Genomic DNA, 17,106 nt, shown 5'->3' with positions numbered 1-17,106 from the left:
CATGAAGTTTAACCTTTAACCTGCCAACTGAAGACCACAGAATCTGAGCCGCTGCTCCTTGTTCTGTTTTATTTTGTTTCCTGAGTACAATCTGCACAATCTGACCTCAAAGGTCAGATTGGTAGACACCACAGCTGCTTCTCTAAGATCATTGCTGTTGTCTTTCCGCCCTGACATGGTGCTAACACCTGGCTGATACTGAACCTCTTTAATCTTAGTTTTCCTTCATTCTGACTCAGTTTGGTTGTTCAGTCATTAATAACAGAGTAATGTGTCATGCTTTGATCTGAGGTTGTATTTATGTCATTTTGAGAAAAATGTCTTAATTACACTTACGAGATAAACGACACTGATTAAACTAATTGTTTTTTCAGAGCTCCTGTCATGGCACCAACAATATCATCAACTCTGTTAATTACTGTACTTAAACAGTTTGATTACAACAACTTTATCCAGCTATCAGAGCCACAGAACTGGGCTGGAAGCCATTATTTTATGCGGTGAATCAACACTTGCTGGGATCCGACCTGCTGCTGTGAGGATTGCTGACCAGCTCGGCGGCGGTGGGCGGGAGGCTCAGATTGTCGGAGAAGCTGTCTTCAGGCGTGGAGCCCAGGTCAAGCTTCCCCTCCTCCCTCGCAATCTTGCCAGCAGCTTCAACAAACAAGCCACAGAGGATAAACAAACACTGCATCCCATTAGCAGAAGAACATCTGCGGGGTGTAAATATATAAATAACGACCTGACAGAGCTGTTGTCTTTTAGCCAGTGATGAATTGTAATGACGCTGACAAATATCACAGAGCTCCACGCCTGCCTCATTTTCTTTGGAGATGGAAAACTTCCAAAATATATTTTATCCTGAATATTCTTCAGAAAATATGAACCTTTTTACTCATTTAAATAAAAAGTCTTAGGTAACAACTGACTCAGATTTTTCACAATAAGAGTCAAATTTTATCATTTTGGAGAAAAAAAAGGATTTTTCAAATTTTATGGCAGCAGCACATCTCAAAAAAGTTGTTCCAGATGTTCCAGGTGTTTCTCCTCTTGTTGTCCCACTCTGTCTGTTCAACAGTCCTGGATGGGAGCAGATCCTTAACAGAGGCACTAATGCACCCCCATACCATCAGAGAGGCAGGCTGACCTCAGAACAGTTCTCCTCTTTGAACCAGAGGAGACACATCTGTTCACATCTGGCTTCTTCTTTGCCTGATAGAGCTTTAAGCAGCGTTTGTGAACTGTGTTTACAGACAGTGTTCCTGAGCAGAACCAGCCTTGACCTTTGACCTCAGAGGTTTCTGCAGATTATTGATGATTTTATGATCTGTAGATGATGGGAGATTCAAAATCTTCTCAGTGTTCTGTTGAGGAACTTTATTCTGAAAGTTTTATTAGTTACAAAATGTTCCTCCAGCTGTTTCTTCTTCGGACCACTTCCTGTTCAAACGTCTTTGAGACGTGCTGCTGCCATTAAATTCAAAATTACCCCAATTTGTCCTAAAAACGTCATAACTTTTTTTAGAATTGGGATCATAGTTCAGCAAATTAAGAAACAAACAATAAAAATGACATCATAAATTTCTGCCTTACAGACACCAAAGGAAACTAACACAAACAAATAAACAGAGATTATTAGAAATATTAAATAAATAGTCCACAGAAACTTTGTCATTTAGTGGCACTAATTTTAAAAAAGTCCAAGAGACAGATGAGCAGCGTTTCAGTAATGGGGCTCATACATTACAGGAAATGGCATTAAACCAGAAAACAAAATTAATTACAGCCTTACCAGTGAAAATCCTTTCATCAAACATTCTGGAATATAAAGAGACAAAAACAGGTCGTTAGTCACCGAGTTCAAAGAGCGTTTCGGCTCTCCAGGCAAAAGAATCCTGACGCAAACACATTACATGTGAAGGAAACCGCTATTAAGAGCTCTTTAAGCACATTAACGGCTCTTTAAACAATCTGCCTCAGCCAAACAATCAAGTAATTGAGTCATTCCTTTATTACTACTAAAACCCTGTGACTGTAATAACTGTCTGGATGTAATATACTCCTAAACTGCTTCCTCCCTCTGCTGGCACTGAAACGTTGTGCTGCTGCTGCGGCCGTCGTTCATTTCAGGATTACACCCGTTTCTTCGACTCCGTTCTGTTTACACCTGCACTTAGAAAACCCAAATAGATTTTTTCATTCAGTTCATTGCTGAACATCATAAGAAACGCTGATGTAATCTAACGTTACAAAAGGACAAAGAAAAGAAGTTTAGTCTGAGGCTGGAAGCTAAAAAGACATTAAAAACTGATTTTAACAAACAAAATGATTCTCCCCAGGCTTGGCTCGTTCATGGAGAAGACAGGTGATAGTCTATCAAATGGGTTTTAATATCTATATCCCAGTCTGGAAATCAGACGGACTCCCATGGTCCTAAATGCACACAGCTGCTTTGGATAATAGAGTCTGAGATAGTGAAGCACACAGAGGGTTTTAGGTGCTGTGATGACAGAAAAAAAGGAGAAAACATGAGGAAAGCCTGGGTTTATTACAGCTTTTCCTGATAACATGCAGTATCTGACACTGATGTTGTTTTAGTTCGTTTTATGGAAGAACTCAGAATAAAACTCAGCTCACCGGGCTGCGACTGATGGAGGCAACCTGCTGACTCAAAATTGTGAGAAATGATGTGAATTCTCCGTCGCTGAATTCTGAGCGTTTGTGACCAGCAAGCCGCGCGGCCACGTTTGTCACACACAGTTTCTGAACACGTTTAAAGTGCAAGCGACAAGTCCGCGAGCCTCTGCGACTCATGTGAGGAGAATAAGAACCCAGGAGGCTCCCGTGGCCGACAGTCACAGTTTCCTAAAGATGTTTCACCTCTCGTTCGAGTGAGAGGTGAATCATTTACAAATATAACAGAAGTCATCCAGCTGCCTTCTTGCGAATGCTTCCATATTAACAGTTTTGTGCTTTGAGTTGTCCACAGGTAAGAAAAACTTGCCAGGTTCAGAGCATCTTTGCTGACTGATCGGGAATCCTTCCTGCTTTGAATAATATTTGCAGCAGATAAGAAACTATCCATCCATTTTCTTTATCTGCTTCTCTTCTCCGGGTCGAGGGGAAGCTGGTGTCTTTCTCCAGCAGGCGGGGGACACCCTGGGTAGGCGGCAAGTCCACCACAGGGACAGTTTACCAATGAAGCCAACATGCTCCTCGCTGTGAGGTGACAGCTGTAACCTCTGCTCCACCGTGCCACCAATAAGAAACTAAAATCCCCCAAAATGGACCATCTTCTTTCAGTGGTTCTCCTGCAAAAATGACCTCTTGGCATGAAGAGCATGTGTTCACGGTTCTAATGGAGTTTAAAACTATGAAACTGAACTTCTTCACACATTAAAGTAAAATGGAGAGGATGATCCAAGTGATGTGATCTCAGACTGTCGTGTTTTGGTTTCAGGAAACTGAAGCAACCATTAGAAACACCAACCTATTTGTTTGGCCTGAATGTGGAGCATCTCTCAAAGACAACGTGATATAATTTTGAATTAATCTTTTCTAATTTTATTAACACTAACGAGCTGCCTGCAGGATTCACACAAAGATGTGTTATCTCAAAGAAGGCATGGCGTCTCATTTAAATCAGCTTGAACAAATGGAAGGAAGAGCGGCCATTAGAGCGATACGACGGCAAGGGAGAGTCATTTGGGACAGAAATGAAAATGATTTACCAGTCAGCAGGATGGAGAGCACTGAAGGAAACACATGTTTAATGGACAGATGGCACGGCTGGCATGGTTGGTGAATGCTTATTAAAAGTCTTTACTGAATTCAACTTTCTGTAGTTTTGTGTTAATTATGCATCAAGTGTCTAAGATCTACGCACAACTGCTAAACAAGGCTTTAATACACGTATAAACAGCGTGGAACCGAAGGGTTACCTTTTGATGATGAACCGGATACCGTGGCGCTCGTCCAGGATGCGTTTCAGCTTGGGGACTCCATACGTGCACGGCCTCTTGAAGGGGATCTGGTCGGGGATGCCGATGATCTCCACGGCTCCCGGATCGCAGGCGATTTTACGGTAAGGGACAGGGACCATGTGATCGAGACCCAGCGCTTCAGCTGAAACAAAAAACTCAATCTGAATGGAAAGTTGTGATAACTGCTGCTCTGAGGTTTACAAATCTGGAAAAGTTAAAGCTGAGAGTAGAAACACAGCAGCAGTCATTTTAAGATTCTCTGAAAACGAAGGTGGCATTCCCAGGATGAATGCATACTGATAGGATGTATCGGTGCTCAGAGTGTGTGTTGGAGACGACTCTCAGCTACCACCACAACCAATCTGAGCTCAACGGACCCCTCTGACTGACGCCATGTTGATGGAAGACAAGGCATCTACATATTTATTGATTTACGGAGTCTGATGGCCCAGAAACTTTAAAAAGAAGTGACGCAACACAAAAAGGTAGAAACGTTTGAGCCAGCAAACAAGCAACAATACTGACAGAAATCAGGATTATTGAACTTTGACCCCCATATAAAGAAAAGGCCAAAAAATTCTGATATAGTAAATTATCTGGTTTTTAACCCAAGACCATTCATGAGCAAATATTGCAAAAGTCTCCAGTGTGCCACTGTAAATACAACAAACAATAAAGCTGAGAAACAACTAATATTCCAGGAAAAAAGGTTAATTTCTTTCATTTATAAAACACAGAAAACACATTTTGCTGAGGTTCTAAGAGTATTAAACACATCTGCTGCTGGCAGGTTTATTAGTTTTGCACTAAACCTTTTTTATTGTGTATTTATTAATTGTGGGTCAAGTTTTATGAAAATATTTTTATAATTTAAAACAACACCTGTTTGTGAGCGGCACCTTTTGGTAAGGCAGTAAATATTTCTTCTCAGTGACTGACAGAACCATTCCTTTGCTGTGTTGTGTTATAATGCACTGAAACTCAAAGTGTTGGATGAAAACCTTTTATTGAATCGCATCATATCGTCATTAAAGGCTGAATCGTTTCGTATCGGTTGTTGCTGCTCATGAATTGGAGCGTTGGCCAAAGACTAGAGGTGCACAACACGGTGCAGCTTATTGTTGTAAATATTTTCTGTTGTCATAAAGAAAGTGCCCGGGTTCCACCGACAGAACGGCTCAGCGCTGATTGAACCAGCCGCTGTCCTGCACGTTTTACACGTGTTCTTGCTTTAAATAGGTGACTTGTTGCCTTGCTTCTGCAGAACCTGATGAGTTAGTGAGGAGGTGATTAAACCATTTGAATCAGGCGTGTTGGAGCAGAAAAACTGAAAACCTCCAGGCCTGGAGTTTGACACCGCTGCTCTCTGAGAAAACTCACAAGTTTCTTCCTCTCGGTTCGTCACAACTGCAGGGATCCTGGAGTACGACTGATTTCTGTCAGCCCTGTTCGAGGAGCCAAAAACTGCATGAATGAATAATCACTGATCGCTCTTCATGTTCTGATTATCCACTGGAGGCCGCCTTCCAACATGGCAGCCAGGCCACAAACTGATGTCATCGCCATATTTGTGTTTGCTAAGGTCGATTAGCTGTGGCGGCCGTCTTGAATGAAGCTGACTCCTGTTTATTTCTTCCTCGTTGGGTTTCAGTGAATTTCACAGCCTTCTTGACCAAAGACGAGCAGAGAAAGCCAACCTGCGAACACTTCCTTACCGTATCTGCTGTTGAACAGGATCTGAACACATTCTCTCAGCGTGTTGATGTCTTCAGTTTCTCGGATGAACGAGTCCCATTTTTCTGCAAGAGAACGAAATCAGCATGCTGCTGCTGTCGATGCGTCTCACACACAGTACTGAAAACGTGCTCCTCTCTCACGAAACATTTAAATTTGTTTTATTTCACTGCAGAGTCAAAAGAATATCTGAACTTAATCTTCTCCTCTTAATACCAACTTGGTAAATAAGTGCAATCTTCTTAAAGGATTACTCTCAACCGCTAAGTAGCTTAGCTTGTAATGGCTAAGGGTCGGCACATTTTGACACTGGTTTCCATAAACTACATTTGTACATGTGAGTCCGTAAATCCAATCAAGAACACCAGAGATTTCAACCAAAACAATCAAAGTGAGATTTAAGACTAAAGTAACCCTTTTAGTGACATCTTAACCAGCTCAAACATCTCATTAAGTCTTTGTAGTGACAGATTAAGTAACATTTCATGAATATGGATCGACTCGATACATCTCGACCTTTTAAAGAAATGCCTGCAGGCTGCACAACAGCAGCAGCAAGTTCCTTCTTCATCATAACACTTGACAGGGAAGAAAACATTGTTTGTGTGCAACTATTATTACTTTAAACCATAAAAAAGTGATTTTATTTTCCTAACTTTCCTCTGCAAAGTTGTGATAAAGTCAGCTCCAAGCTTTGAAGAAACGCCCTGTGATGCATTTACTGTAGGAGACAACCAAGGTAATTTATTCCTACCAACCTGATTTTTCATGCACGATTGAGAAGAGCAGCCTCTTAGAGATGTGGACACCAGGGGGGCTCTGACCCTGCTCACCAGCCAGTCGTGGTGGCTCGTCTGAAAACGCAAAGCAAATTAAACACATTCAGCTTCATTTGTTTCATGGTAATTTGGCGCCCACACATTCAGGATTCCAACACTCATCTTCCTCATTTTCATAATTATAAAAGCAAGAGTGCAAATCTACAAGGATTAGGAGTTCCAGCTTTTCTTATTGGATGTTCAATATCGTTTTAGAGAATACGTCTGAACCCTGCAGGACTTTATCTGTCCCAAATTTAAAGATTTAACTGACTTTTTCTGTGGAAATGCAGAGAACGCTGAGCGCTGAATGACGTCGCTGAAATCTGCTAAAGAGAAAAGTCACAAAACACCAGCTACAAGCAGAAGAGTAGCTAAAGGCTAGGCTAGCTAAAAGGTAATAAGCTAATAGTACCAAAAAGCAGCATAAGAGGACAAAAACAGCAGATTTCAAAGAGTGAACTGTTTTTTCAGGGAATTGAAGAAAACTTCATGTATTTCAATGGGAAAATATTAGTAAATAAAGTTAAATATTTTGAAAAGTATAAAAGTTACAGAAACGAAAAGTCGCAGCACTCCTCTCCTGACTGAGCTGAACATGTTGATGTATGATTGGCTGGCTGCAGATCAGCGCCAGCTCCCTGTGACCCAGGTGAAGAAAATGTTTGGCTGGATGGAGTACACCAAATTTAAATTCCCCCCTGAAACCCAACCTACCGCTGCTGGCGCTGTCCTTTACGGACGAGCTCTTGTCGGCCCCAGCTGCCCAGCTGGCCAGCCGGTCTTTGCCCAGGTTGAGGAGAGATGTTGGTTTGAAGTCCAGCTTGCCATCTGGGTGGGGTTTGGAGGACATTGGCATGCCGTACAGGAAGTTTGACAGAAGCGAGTTGCTGCAGGTGGCAGGACTGGAGGAGGTGACAGCCTGGGCAGATGTCTTTCCTGGACCGTGGCTGCTCTGCGTCATGGCGGCGGTGGAAGAGCTGTTGCTGACATCTGTGCTCGACTTGGCTTCTCGAGGCAACTCCTCTGCTTGTCTGTGCAAAGAGGCCAGAATCAGAAAGGCAACTTGAAGGGCTTTTGTGTCTTCTTGCATATAAATGACATAATATCATCCCTTCAGTAACCATTTCTAAGAGTTCGGATGCTTCAGCTCACTGCATCTTGTCTCGTGCTTCTTCTGAAGCGGCTGGTAAACACACCACAATTTAATTACAGGCAGAACACGGGGTTGCGTGTATTTTCAGACCAGGATTTTAACTTCATTATACAGCGGCAGAAACAGGAAATCCCCAATTTGTAATGAGCTCAGCATGTGACGGTTGTTATCTTTGCATTCAGGGGTATAAAACAAGGAACGAGGAGAAAACTTAACATATTCTGATACTTGGACGGTTTTTTATTTTGCAATCAATCCACAGAAGATTTACGAGGCTGTAAGAATCTAATGACCAGACACAGGAAAAGCTGACAGAAACTGAACTCCTCCTATATTTTAATTTGAACAATCACAGCCTGAACGATTTCTGACATTTTATGGCTCCAAGTTGGTAAAATCCTCTTTCCCGGTATTACAACTCAGCCACAGGCGATAATCCGTCAAATTCATGGATCTTTTTCTCAAACCTGGATCACGGTGCAGTAATAAAGCCGTCCAGTGTCTAATTCCTGTATAACTTTGTCTATTTAGAGGTAATAAAACCTCAGTATGGCTCACTGGACTGTAATCCACATCAGTAAAGGTAGCTATGAGACCTCGTGGTTCTGATCAGACTCACCCGACTCTTACACAACTTCTGATTTTAAATTTATACTTTTTCAGACTCAAATTTTGTTTTCAGGCTATATTTGATGTCGAAGTGCAAACATTACAAATGTTTGGAGAGTGGTGGGCTGCGTGCTGTAAAAAGCAACAGATTGTATACGAAGACAGAGAGAACAACATTTCTATAAAACAAAAAACTTATTATTATTATTATTAGGCCGTCTGTCTTGTTGTAGGAAGCTCTCTGAAAGAACGCAGTTTGGGGAAATAAGAGTTTAATTGGGACAGGACTGACGAGCTAACGATTACTCTGAGTGAAGATGAGATAAAAGTGTTTTCCTGCCATCTTAAAACAACTCCAACCTCAAACAGTTCGGAGCGGTCAACGCAAAACCCATAAACTTTTCTCATTATACGCTTATTTTTGTGGAAATAAGATGATATTTCTGAGTGAAGTTCCTCAGGCTGGACAGGAAGTGCTTCAGCCAGCTGCTACTGGAGCTAAAGCAGCATTTGTACGAACCGCTGAGAAAGTTTGGAGGCCGAAGCTGTTTTAAGTCTTTAGGAATCTACTTTGGTCTTAGCTGAGCTCAGACTAGCCGTTAGCTCGTCAGTTCTGTCACCTCTAAACCGAGGTCATTCAAAGTTCCATCTACAACAGGTAGGATACTAACTGTTTTACACAGAACCCCAATTCAAAATGGCTGCACTATCCATTTAATGGTCTTAATAACAGATCGCTTCATGGCTATGTCACTGACAAGTTCCATCAGTGTACATAAAAAAAGTTTTACTACGGTTACAAAGTGTTTAAACTTATATTTCTTATTGACTAATCGCCGTGCTCGGAGCTGGAACTAAGTTCAGGACTTCGGTTTTTATTCAGCAGATATAGTTACCAGGTGTTTGCCGGAAGCATCACGGTTCTGTTGACTGCTTCTTATCTTCATGCCATTAAATATTACAAAACGCAGACTGCGGGCCTGAACGCTTCTCCTCAGGATGAATTTAAAGCCCTGCCACCCGTCTGTTACCAATAACTACCTGAGAAGGAGGCCAAGGCAGCATCTCTGTGAGGCGAGTTATTCGATGTGAAACAGCTGCTTTCAGGATGTGAAACAAGTTTTTAAAACCACAATCTCTTCTCCAAAACAGCTGTTTGGAGCGGATTTCTCTTAGCTTCGCAGCCTTACTTTTTCACTGTGAAGTGGATTCGGTGGCTCTGCTCCAGAATCTTCATCAGCGTCTTGGTGTCGTACTCCGAGGGTTTCTTCAGGGTGACTCCCTCAGGCAAACCGTGAGCCACCACACACCCCGGGTCCTTCTGGATCCACTCATAAGGCACAGGGACCAGGCTGCTTTTCCCCACAGCCTCACCTGTGAGCCACATGGCAGAGCGTGTGAAACAAAACAACAACAATTAAACCAATCGGACGCATCGTTTGGCTCCTTACTGTAAAGAACAGTGAAGACTTCTTCCACCATCTTCCTCAGGACAAAGATGTTGGACTGGGCATCGGATGAAGCTCTTGGTTTCCCGTGCTCGCCATCTTTACTGAGTTTGCTCAGATCACCTTCCTGGTCTTTGGTATGGGGGTTTGCTGTGGTTGGATTCTGCAGACATGGCACCCCTGAAGCCAGAGGACCAGCGGCGACTTTTAGTAACATTAAAACAAAAACCTTACAAACACCGGTGGCTCCAAATGATTACAGAGCTGTGTTTTTAACATTTTAAATCCTCAATAAAAGGATGGATGATGAAGTGATAAAACACCAAACAGTATCCTGTTAAACAAAATAAACCGTCTCAGTTACAGCCTGAAAGAACTCCCTCCACCTGATAAGTTTCCTCACTGATGCTTTCTGAAATGTGCCTGATCCTGAAGCCTTTTTGTTTTCCATGAATGAAGAGTAAAAAGCATCATGTGTAAGAACTGAGGCGTGTTGAGCTGATTGTAGTGAAAATTTCTACAAGCTTCATTAATTTTTCAGTTCCATAAACATGAAGTGCAACATTAATCCCAGCTCTCAGACAAGTTTCTGCTCGCTGTTTAACAAGTAGAAAAGCCTCGTCTGTAACTTTACAAACATAATGCATCAAATGGGTTCTGCTAAATGAGATGTGGAAGGATGCTTTGGTGAGGCAGTGACTAATTTTATCTGATAAATGGAAGAAATGCCGGCCTGTAACTGTTCTGTTGATTTGATTGTTTCATGTTGAAGTAATTTGATATTGAGCAAAACTGCAAAGCGCTGCAGTTACTTCGGCGTTCGGCTGAATGTGCCTTTGTGTGATCACAGGGCTGTAAAATTTAACACAGACACAAGTGACACAAGTTCGTTTAGCAGAAACCCGCTGCAGCTGTGGAGCTGATCAGAATTATAAATGAAGAAATGCCGACTAACTACTGACATTTGCAGGAAAAGTGTGTCGAATATTAACTGAACTTTCAATGTTAGTAGAAATATTTAAAGGCGAAGATGATAAAACAGAAAACGCACAACCACATGAGACAAGAATACAAAAAGGAAGCATTAGGAGACATAAAAAGACACAAAGGACTCAAAGGATGCATAAAAACACAAAAAGCTTTCAGCCTTTAGAGACAAAATGAAGCATACAAACTGAGCAGGTATGCTGAAGTAGATTACAAAAAGCACACAGGTTTTAAAGGATTTAGAGAAATCTCAACGAGCATAAAATTTTTTTTAACAAGGTATAAAATTTACAAAAACCAAAAGTCCTGAACGAGCTGAAAACATGAACACGGAGAACAGCGTTCAGGTCGGAGCTCACGGCAGAACTTGTAGAAGTCCGTTTGGATTTCCCTCCTGGAGTTCAGGAACACTCGGCCCTTCTCCGTTCCCACGGCGATCACGCTGTCCTCGTGCACGGTGACGCACGCCACCTCCGCGTTGAGCTTAGCCATCGCCGTGCACTGAAACACACAACCGGGATTCGAACAATGTAAGAAAGCTAAAATACAACCAGAGGGACGATGGAGGACTGGAACTAAGCTGTTTAAGCTAAAAGTAGCTTAATGCTAGCTAATAGTTGTGAAACAATAACTAAAAGCTAAATGTATCAAAAGGCTAGCTAAAAGCCAAGGTAGCAAAACTAAAAATAACAAACCACTAGTTAAAAATAGCAAAACACAAGCTAAAAGCTAAAACTAGCACTTCAAATTTAAAAGAAGCGAAACTACAGCTTAAAATAGCAAACGGCTAGCTAAAAACTAAAGCTAAAAGCAGCAGAAAAGTAGCTAAAACAGTTTTTTTTAAAATAGCAGATGAAGACAAACACAGAGCAGTTTGCTGAATCAGATTAGGAATTAATCTAAATGGATTTCTATGGGGAAAATATTTTAAAATAAAGTCAAATGTTGCAGAAAAAAGAACTGGATAAAAACAGTGATTAATCTGACTCAGAATTAACAGAGTAAAGCTAATTAAAGGGTAGATTTCCTGTTGCTTCATGAAACTCTGGATATAAATGACAGACAGGTGACGGTACCACAGAATCGAGCGCAGACACCAGGCTGGTGAGGATCTCCTGCCTGCTGGACACCAGCGGGACGTTCGGCTCGCCGCGGGAGTTCGTCCTGATGCCATCGCAGGCCAGCTTCCTCATCTGAGCCATGCCTCTGTAACGAACAGGGGACACGTTTTAAATCCGAGTCAACATGCAGCCCGCATTCAAAGCGGGCCTGCTGCCGTCACGGGGTTCGACTTTCAGCAGATCCAGACGTTCATGGACCAAACACAACTTTTTACAGCGTATCGAACATTTTGGTGATTTCAGTTTAGTGTTAGCAGGCTTGAAACACAAAGACGACAGTTCTCCTGCACTCCAACCTCATTTATTCCCACATGCCACTCTCCAGCTTCTGCTTCCCTTTATCTTCTCTCCAAGGTTTTCCTGCAAACCGTGGAAGAGCTATCATTCAGCCGAACTCTTCCCGTCCAACAGAAACCACTCCCGCATTTCATCTTTATGACTTCACATTGATGCTTTCATCCCAGCAGATTCTCCAGGGATCATAACGGCAAATACAAAGAATTCATGATAATCCATCCATCCGTCCGTCCGTCCGTCCATCCATCCATCCAGCTGACAGACTGGTGCGTCCCTGGAGCCGTACTTCCAGAATATCTAAAAGCCAAATCCATCAAAAAGCTGCCGTTGTCAGTTAAAGATGATTAGAGCACTCAGAGGATGTCATCAGAGCCCCTGAACACTGAGTTTTCTCTCCCTGACAGATGGCAAGGGGAGAGATATTGACTCAAGATGGACAAGATGAGTCTTCAAGTTTCCACCACGGTGTGGGGGAAACAGCAGCCGAAATGTCTTTTTATTAAAAACACAAAAAAAAACAGCTAAAATGTCAACAAGGAAAGTAGGGCTGAGTGTTAAATGAATCTGCTGAAATATGTAGAAACTGAGTTGTTAAAGCTAAAACAAGCACAACACTAGCTAAAAGCTGCAAAAGGCTAGCTAAATGTAGCAAAATGCAAGCTGAAAGGCAGAAGATGCTAAAGGCTGCCTAGAGGCTAAAAGTAGCAAGAAGCTAGCTAAAACCTAAAAGTAATTAATGATAAGTAAAAGCTAAAAGTAACAAAAGGCTAGCTAAAAGCTAGCTAAAAGCTAAATTTCAGAGAAGCAGATTTCAGAGAACAGTGTTTTTGATCTTAATGCATTTCAATAGGAAAAATATTTTTAAATAAAGTTAAATATTTTGAAAAGTATCAACAACAGTCTCCTGGATAAGCTGAACATTTCGACGTGAAAGGCTGAAATAGCACAAAGTACGCAGAAGTATTTTAGATTGTAAAAAAAAAAAAAGCATAGGGGAAAAATAAAAAAACAATAAAAGCAAAGAGGCAAACAGATACGGAGCATTAAAGCAAAAACTACTCGGCTAAAACCGAGCACTATGTTCTCATGGCAACTGAAACCCGTCTCCTTGGAAACTAATCTCAGGGCATTTGAACAATGCAGCTCTGGCCTTTAATCTCTCCAGACACTGGGAACCATTATACTGGCCTCTGGCAAGCCCGAACCAGCGAGTCAGTGCAGAGACAGGACACAGGCAGGGTGGGCGTGGTGGGATTCAGCTCTGCACCAGTCTGAACGTGCCAAGTCCATCTAAATCTGCCTCCCCTCAGGCCACAGCAAACATTAGCCCCCCCTCCCCTCCCAAATTATTATGGCCTCAAAATAGATGGCCTCTTTCTCTCACTTATTTAGGAAGCAGCAATGAGGAGAGCGGGGGGGATAAGCACAGGCACAGGCTCGGGATAATGCCATGTCAACTGCATTCAAGAGGAAACTCAAAACTAATGTCAGCGCGAACGAGTCGTATTTAAAGCAACGCAGCCACGAGTCTGTTGTGAGGTTAAAAATAGAGAAATGTTAGATTATTTGATCCGAGTCGCTCTGCTGATGGTGAACAACACAAATTTTCACCCAGAGAACAGAAAGAAGTCTTTATGGTTCACCATTCAGCAAAGAAAGATCTGACAATACCAAAACTAGAACCTGCTAATCTGTGAAACCTGCTGAGGTATTACAGGACAATTTGTCCTTTGACTAGAACTACTGGAGCCAAACCCAGGCAGCGCCTCGGCTGAGGTCTTGTCGTGACAAATGCATCGTGTAGAGCTGTTCCTGCATTTTAAAATCCTGGGCAAGCTGCCTAAGTGTTATTTGGAGGTAACCTTTTAAGTGAATCTAATAAATCCACTTTAAGGGGAACTCAGAAGGGTCAGTAATGCAATGAAGCTGCTTATTGACAAGAGCAGAACTAAGAAATATTCATTTTTCATTAAAAACAAAGGACAAGACAAGCCCAAAGCAGCTGTGGCAGCTAACTGTTTGAGTTATTTCACCAGAAAAAAAGACTCTGCAGCCAAAACACAACAATTATTAATTGTAACTAATTTAAATATCTGAGTATCTTGCCTCACATAATGAGCTTGTAGTGTAACTGTGAAGTCTGATAATGACTTGTGTAAATAAAGAAAAACACACCCTCAGAGGCAGATATTATCCTTCTGGGAGGCGAGCCTACTTATGGTCATAATGTTTAGGGCTGCATCCTGTCCACCAGAGCCAACAAAACATTTAGTAAATGGGCCAACAGGTGAACTCCGACAGTGTTAAGACTGGTTTTAAACAGGAATAACATGAAAACAGTCATGAAGCACTGAGTCGTGAGTTTTTAGGACGACACAAAGAGCCGTTACCAAATCACCAAAGACGTCAGCGAAGAAAACACGTTGAAGGTTGAAGGTTAAAGCTAACAGCTAAGAAAAGATAAAGGAAGACGGCAAACGTCATAAACAACACAATGAACAATTAAAGATCTACATCTCACTGATATCAGCTGCCACCACATTTAATTTTAGCTCTGGATGCACCAACACCAGTGCTGTATCTGTCTGGTTCCAGCAGCGTGATGTTCACCGCTTCACGGAGAAGTCTCGTTGGTTTTTAGGTTTTTATTTTTATTGACTGTCCTGATCCAAACTCCTTACCAGTTGGTGGCAGTAAGGCCACCATAAGAAGAAGAAGAAGAAGCAGCTGTGCGGAGGTACTTTAAAGAGAAAGACGGTGACAAAAGTAAAGCCGACTGCAAATTATGATCAGCAACAAAACAACCAACTCACTCCCATTGAGCTGAAGAGGAGGATCCTGGGAATATAAGGATCTGAGAACGAGCATCCAACAATCTCACAGCTTCCAAATGAGTTGGAGAACGAAAAGCAAGCTCTCTGAACTTTCAAACAATCCTTTCAAAGTAATTGTAAGACATGTAATGACATTTATTAGTACTTGTATAGATATTCGGTATTGGAAAGCCCTAAAATGTAAAAGAACTGTGGTAAAGATGCATCTCTAATACGAGTATTTATACCTGGTGTCTTGGCCCAGATGCTGAGCTCGTGTAAATAAATAAAGTTGTGTAATGCACAACGTTTGGGAACCTTAGGAGGTAGATTTTACAGAAAAACAGACCTAAATGAACAGGTCATGTGATCCTCTTATGTTGTCAAGAAAGGACAAGAATCCAGCATCATTTATCACAACTAAAACAGAGACATAAGGTGAGAAAAAATGACTATCGACAAGAAAACACGAGTGCTTCCAGTGTTTCTGTGTTTTTGTTTGTATTGTTTAAGCCCGTGGAGAGGTGTTACTGCGTTTATATTCAACACATCGCCGTGAATTCGAGCTGGCATAAACAGAACGTTCTGTCTGTCAGCGAAATGAAGATGAAACCATGCGTAGCTACTTTAAACTGGTCCAAAGAGGATGTGAAGTGCACTCGGAGGTAAATCTATCATATTTCCTGCCCAAAGAGGTGCAACTGAGCTGAAGAGGGAAGTGTTACAGATGTCAATCAAGCACAGCAGGAATGTGCCAACAAAGTCCTCAGAGAAATTAAGAAAGACAAGAGAAAACACCTGTTCTGGAAAACAAACAAGGCCTGCCAGCTAAACGATCTGCCCAGGATGGGCTGTTCTGTGCTGTGTTCCTAAAACAACACAGTTAGGAAACGATGACAAAAAAAATAAATTAAATAAAGATTCACAACGCGCACAAAACTTTAGGTTACTTTCGTAACCCCGGTTCTCTGAGTAGCAAGAGTGAGTGTCTCACATTGGGAACGCCCATGGCGTGACCTCATCAGAAGCTCCTATTACATTACGCCAGCCAGGATTGGCTGGAGATACACTCGTCAGCGTCAGAGAGGGCAGAGTCCCTCCCCCTATAAATAGGGCTGACGCTGCACCGAGACTTTATTCAAAAACGTTCACCTCTTCCTCGCAACGTCAGAGCAAGGAGGGTGATCTGGTGAGACACTCACTCATGCTACTCAGAGAACCGGGGTTACGAAAGTAACCTAAAGTTCTCTTTCATAGCATTCGTTTCGTGTCTCACATTGGGAACGAAAAATACTGACTCCCGTATTGCTCAGCAGAACACACATTATGTGCCAAATATTTTATTTACCAGCCACAGGTACTCCTAGTGCATGGTGCTTACACTGAGTACTGAATGAGCCAGTGACGATGCTGTAACATCAAGCTTGTAGAACCGAGCGAATGTGTGAGAGGAGGCCCAGCTTGCTGCGGCACAAATTTCCTGCAGGGACACCCCTCTCAGCAAGGCCCATGAAGAGCTTAAGCCCCTTGTAGAATGGGCCCGCAGCCCTTCTGGAGGCTGAAGCCCTTTTGACGTATAGGCTAAAGAAATTGCAGCAGTGATCCAGTGGGCAAGTTGCTGTTTGGACACTGGTTTACCATAATGGTTCTTAGCCCAAGAGACAAACAACTGGTCACTTTTCCTGACCTGCTTTGTTTTATCTAGATAGATATCCAAAGCACGCACAGGGCAAAGGTTGTGTAGCTTCTCCTCCTCCTGTGAGGGGAAAGGAGGGGGATAAAAAGCCACTAACTCAATTGGTGAATACGACCCCAACACTTTAGGCTCAAAGGCAGGGTTGGGGAGCAAAACCACCTTAGTTTTGTCCGGAGAAAACTTTGTACAACACGAGTGGACAGACAGAGCGTGGATTTCACCCACACGCTTTGTAGAGACCAAAGCCAACAGAAGTGCTGTTTTTAAAGTTACAAATTTTAATTCCACTCGATCCAGAGGCTCGAAGGGGGGGGCAGCCAGTGCATCCAGCACCAGGGGTAAATCCCATGATGGTGCCATGGGTCTCGAGACAGGGAGCTTCCTGCGAGCTCCTCGCATAAACCGGCCCACTAAGGGATGCTGGCCTGCAGTTTTTCCCTCAAA

The 17,106-nt window shown here is 42.4% G+C and overlaps 1 protein-coding gene across 5 annotated transcripts in view; it reads right to left on the bottom strand.

Annotated features, from left to right (window-relative positions):
* Positions 1–17,106, bottom strand: part of gtf2ird1 (GTF2I repeat domain containing 1) — a 43,400-nt gene that overhangs the window by 9,350 nt on the left and 16,944 nt on the right. For all 5 annotated transcript variants that reach the window (XM_017429172.3, XM_017429173.3, XM_017429174.3 and 2 more), the window contains exons 2-11: positions 11,812–11,941; positions 11,095–11,236; positions 9,752–9,928; positions 9,491–9,674; positions 7,253–7,569; positions 6,476–6,571; positions 5,699–5,782; positions 3,942–4,125; positions 1,793–1,818; positions 528–654 (exon numbers count right to left, since the gene is read on the bottom strand). In XM_017429172.3, coding sequence (XP_017284661.1) covers positions 528–654; positions 1,793–1,818; positions 3,942–4,125; positions 5,699–5,782; positions 6,476–6,571; positions 7,253–7,569; positions 9,491–9,674; positions 9,752–9,928; positions 11,095–11,236; positions 11,812–11,937 — 1,463 coding nt within the window. In that variant the 5' untranslated portion in view covers positions 11,938–11,941. The remainder of the gene's footprint in view (positions 1–527; positions 655–1,792; positions 1,819–3,941; positions 4,126–5,698; positions 5,783–6,475; positions 6,572–7,252; positions 7,570–9,490; positions 9,675–9,751; positions 9,929–11,094; positions 11,237–11,811; positions 11,942–17,106) is intronic.

The sequence above is a fragment of the Kryptolebias marmoratus genome, linkage group LG13 (genome assembly GCF_001649575.2).
Source record: "Kryptolebias marmoratus isolate JLee-2015 linkage group LG13, ASM164957v2, whole genome shotgun sequence".
In the NCBI taxonomy this organism is placed as follows: Eukaryota; Metazoa; Chordata; class Actinopteri; order Cyprinodontiformes; family Rivulidae; genus Kryptolebias; species Kryptolebias marmoratus.
The sequence above is the reverse complement of the archived record's forward strand: the minus strand, read 5'-3'. Positions and strand labels throughout refer to the sequence as shown.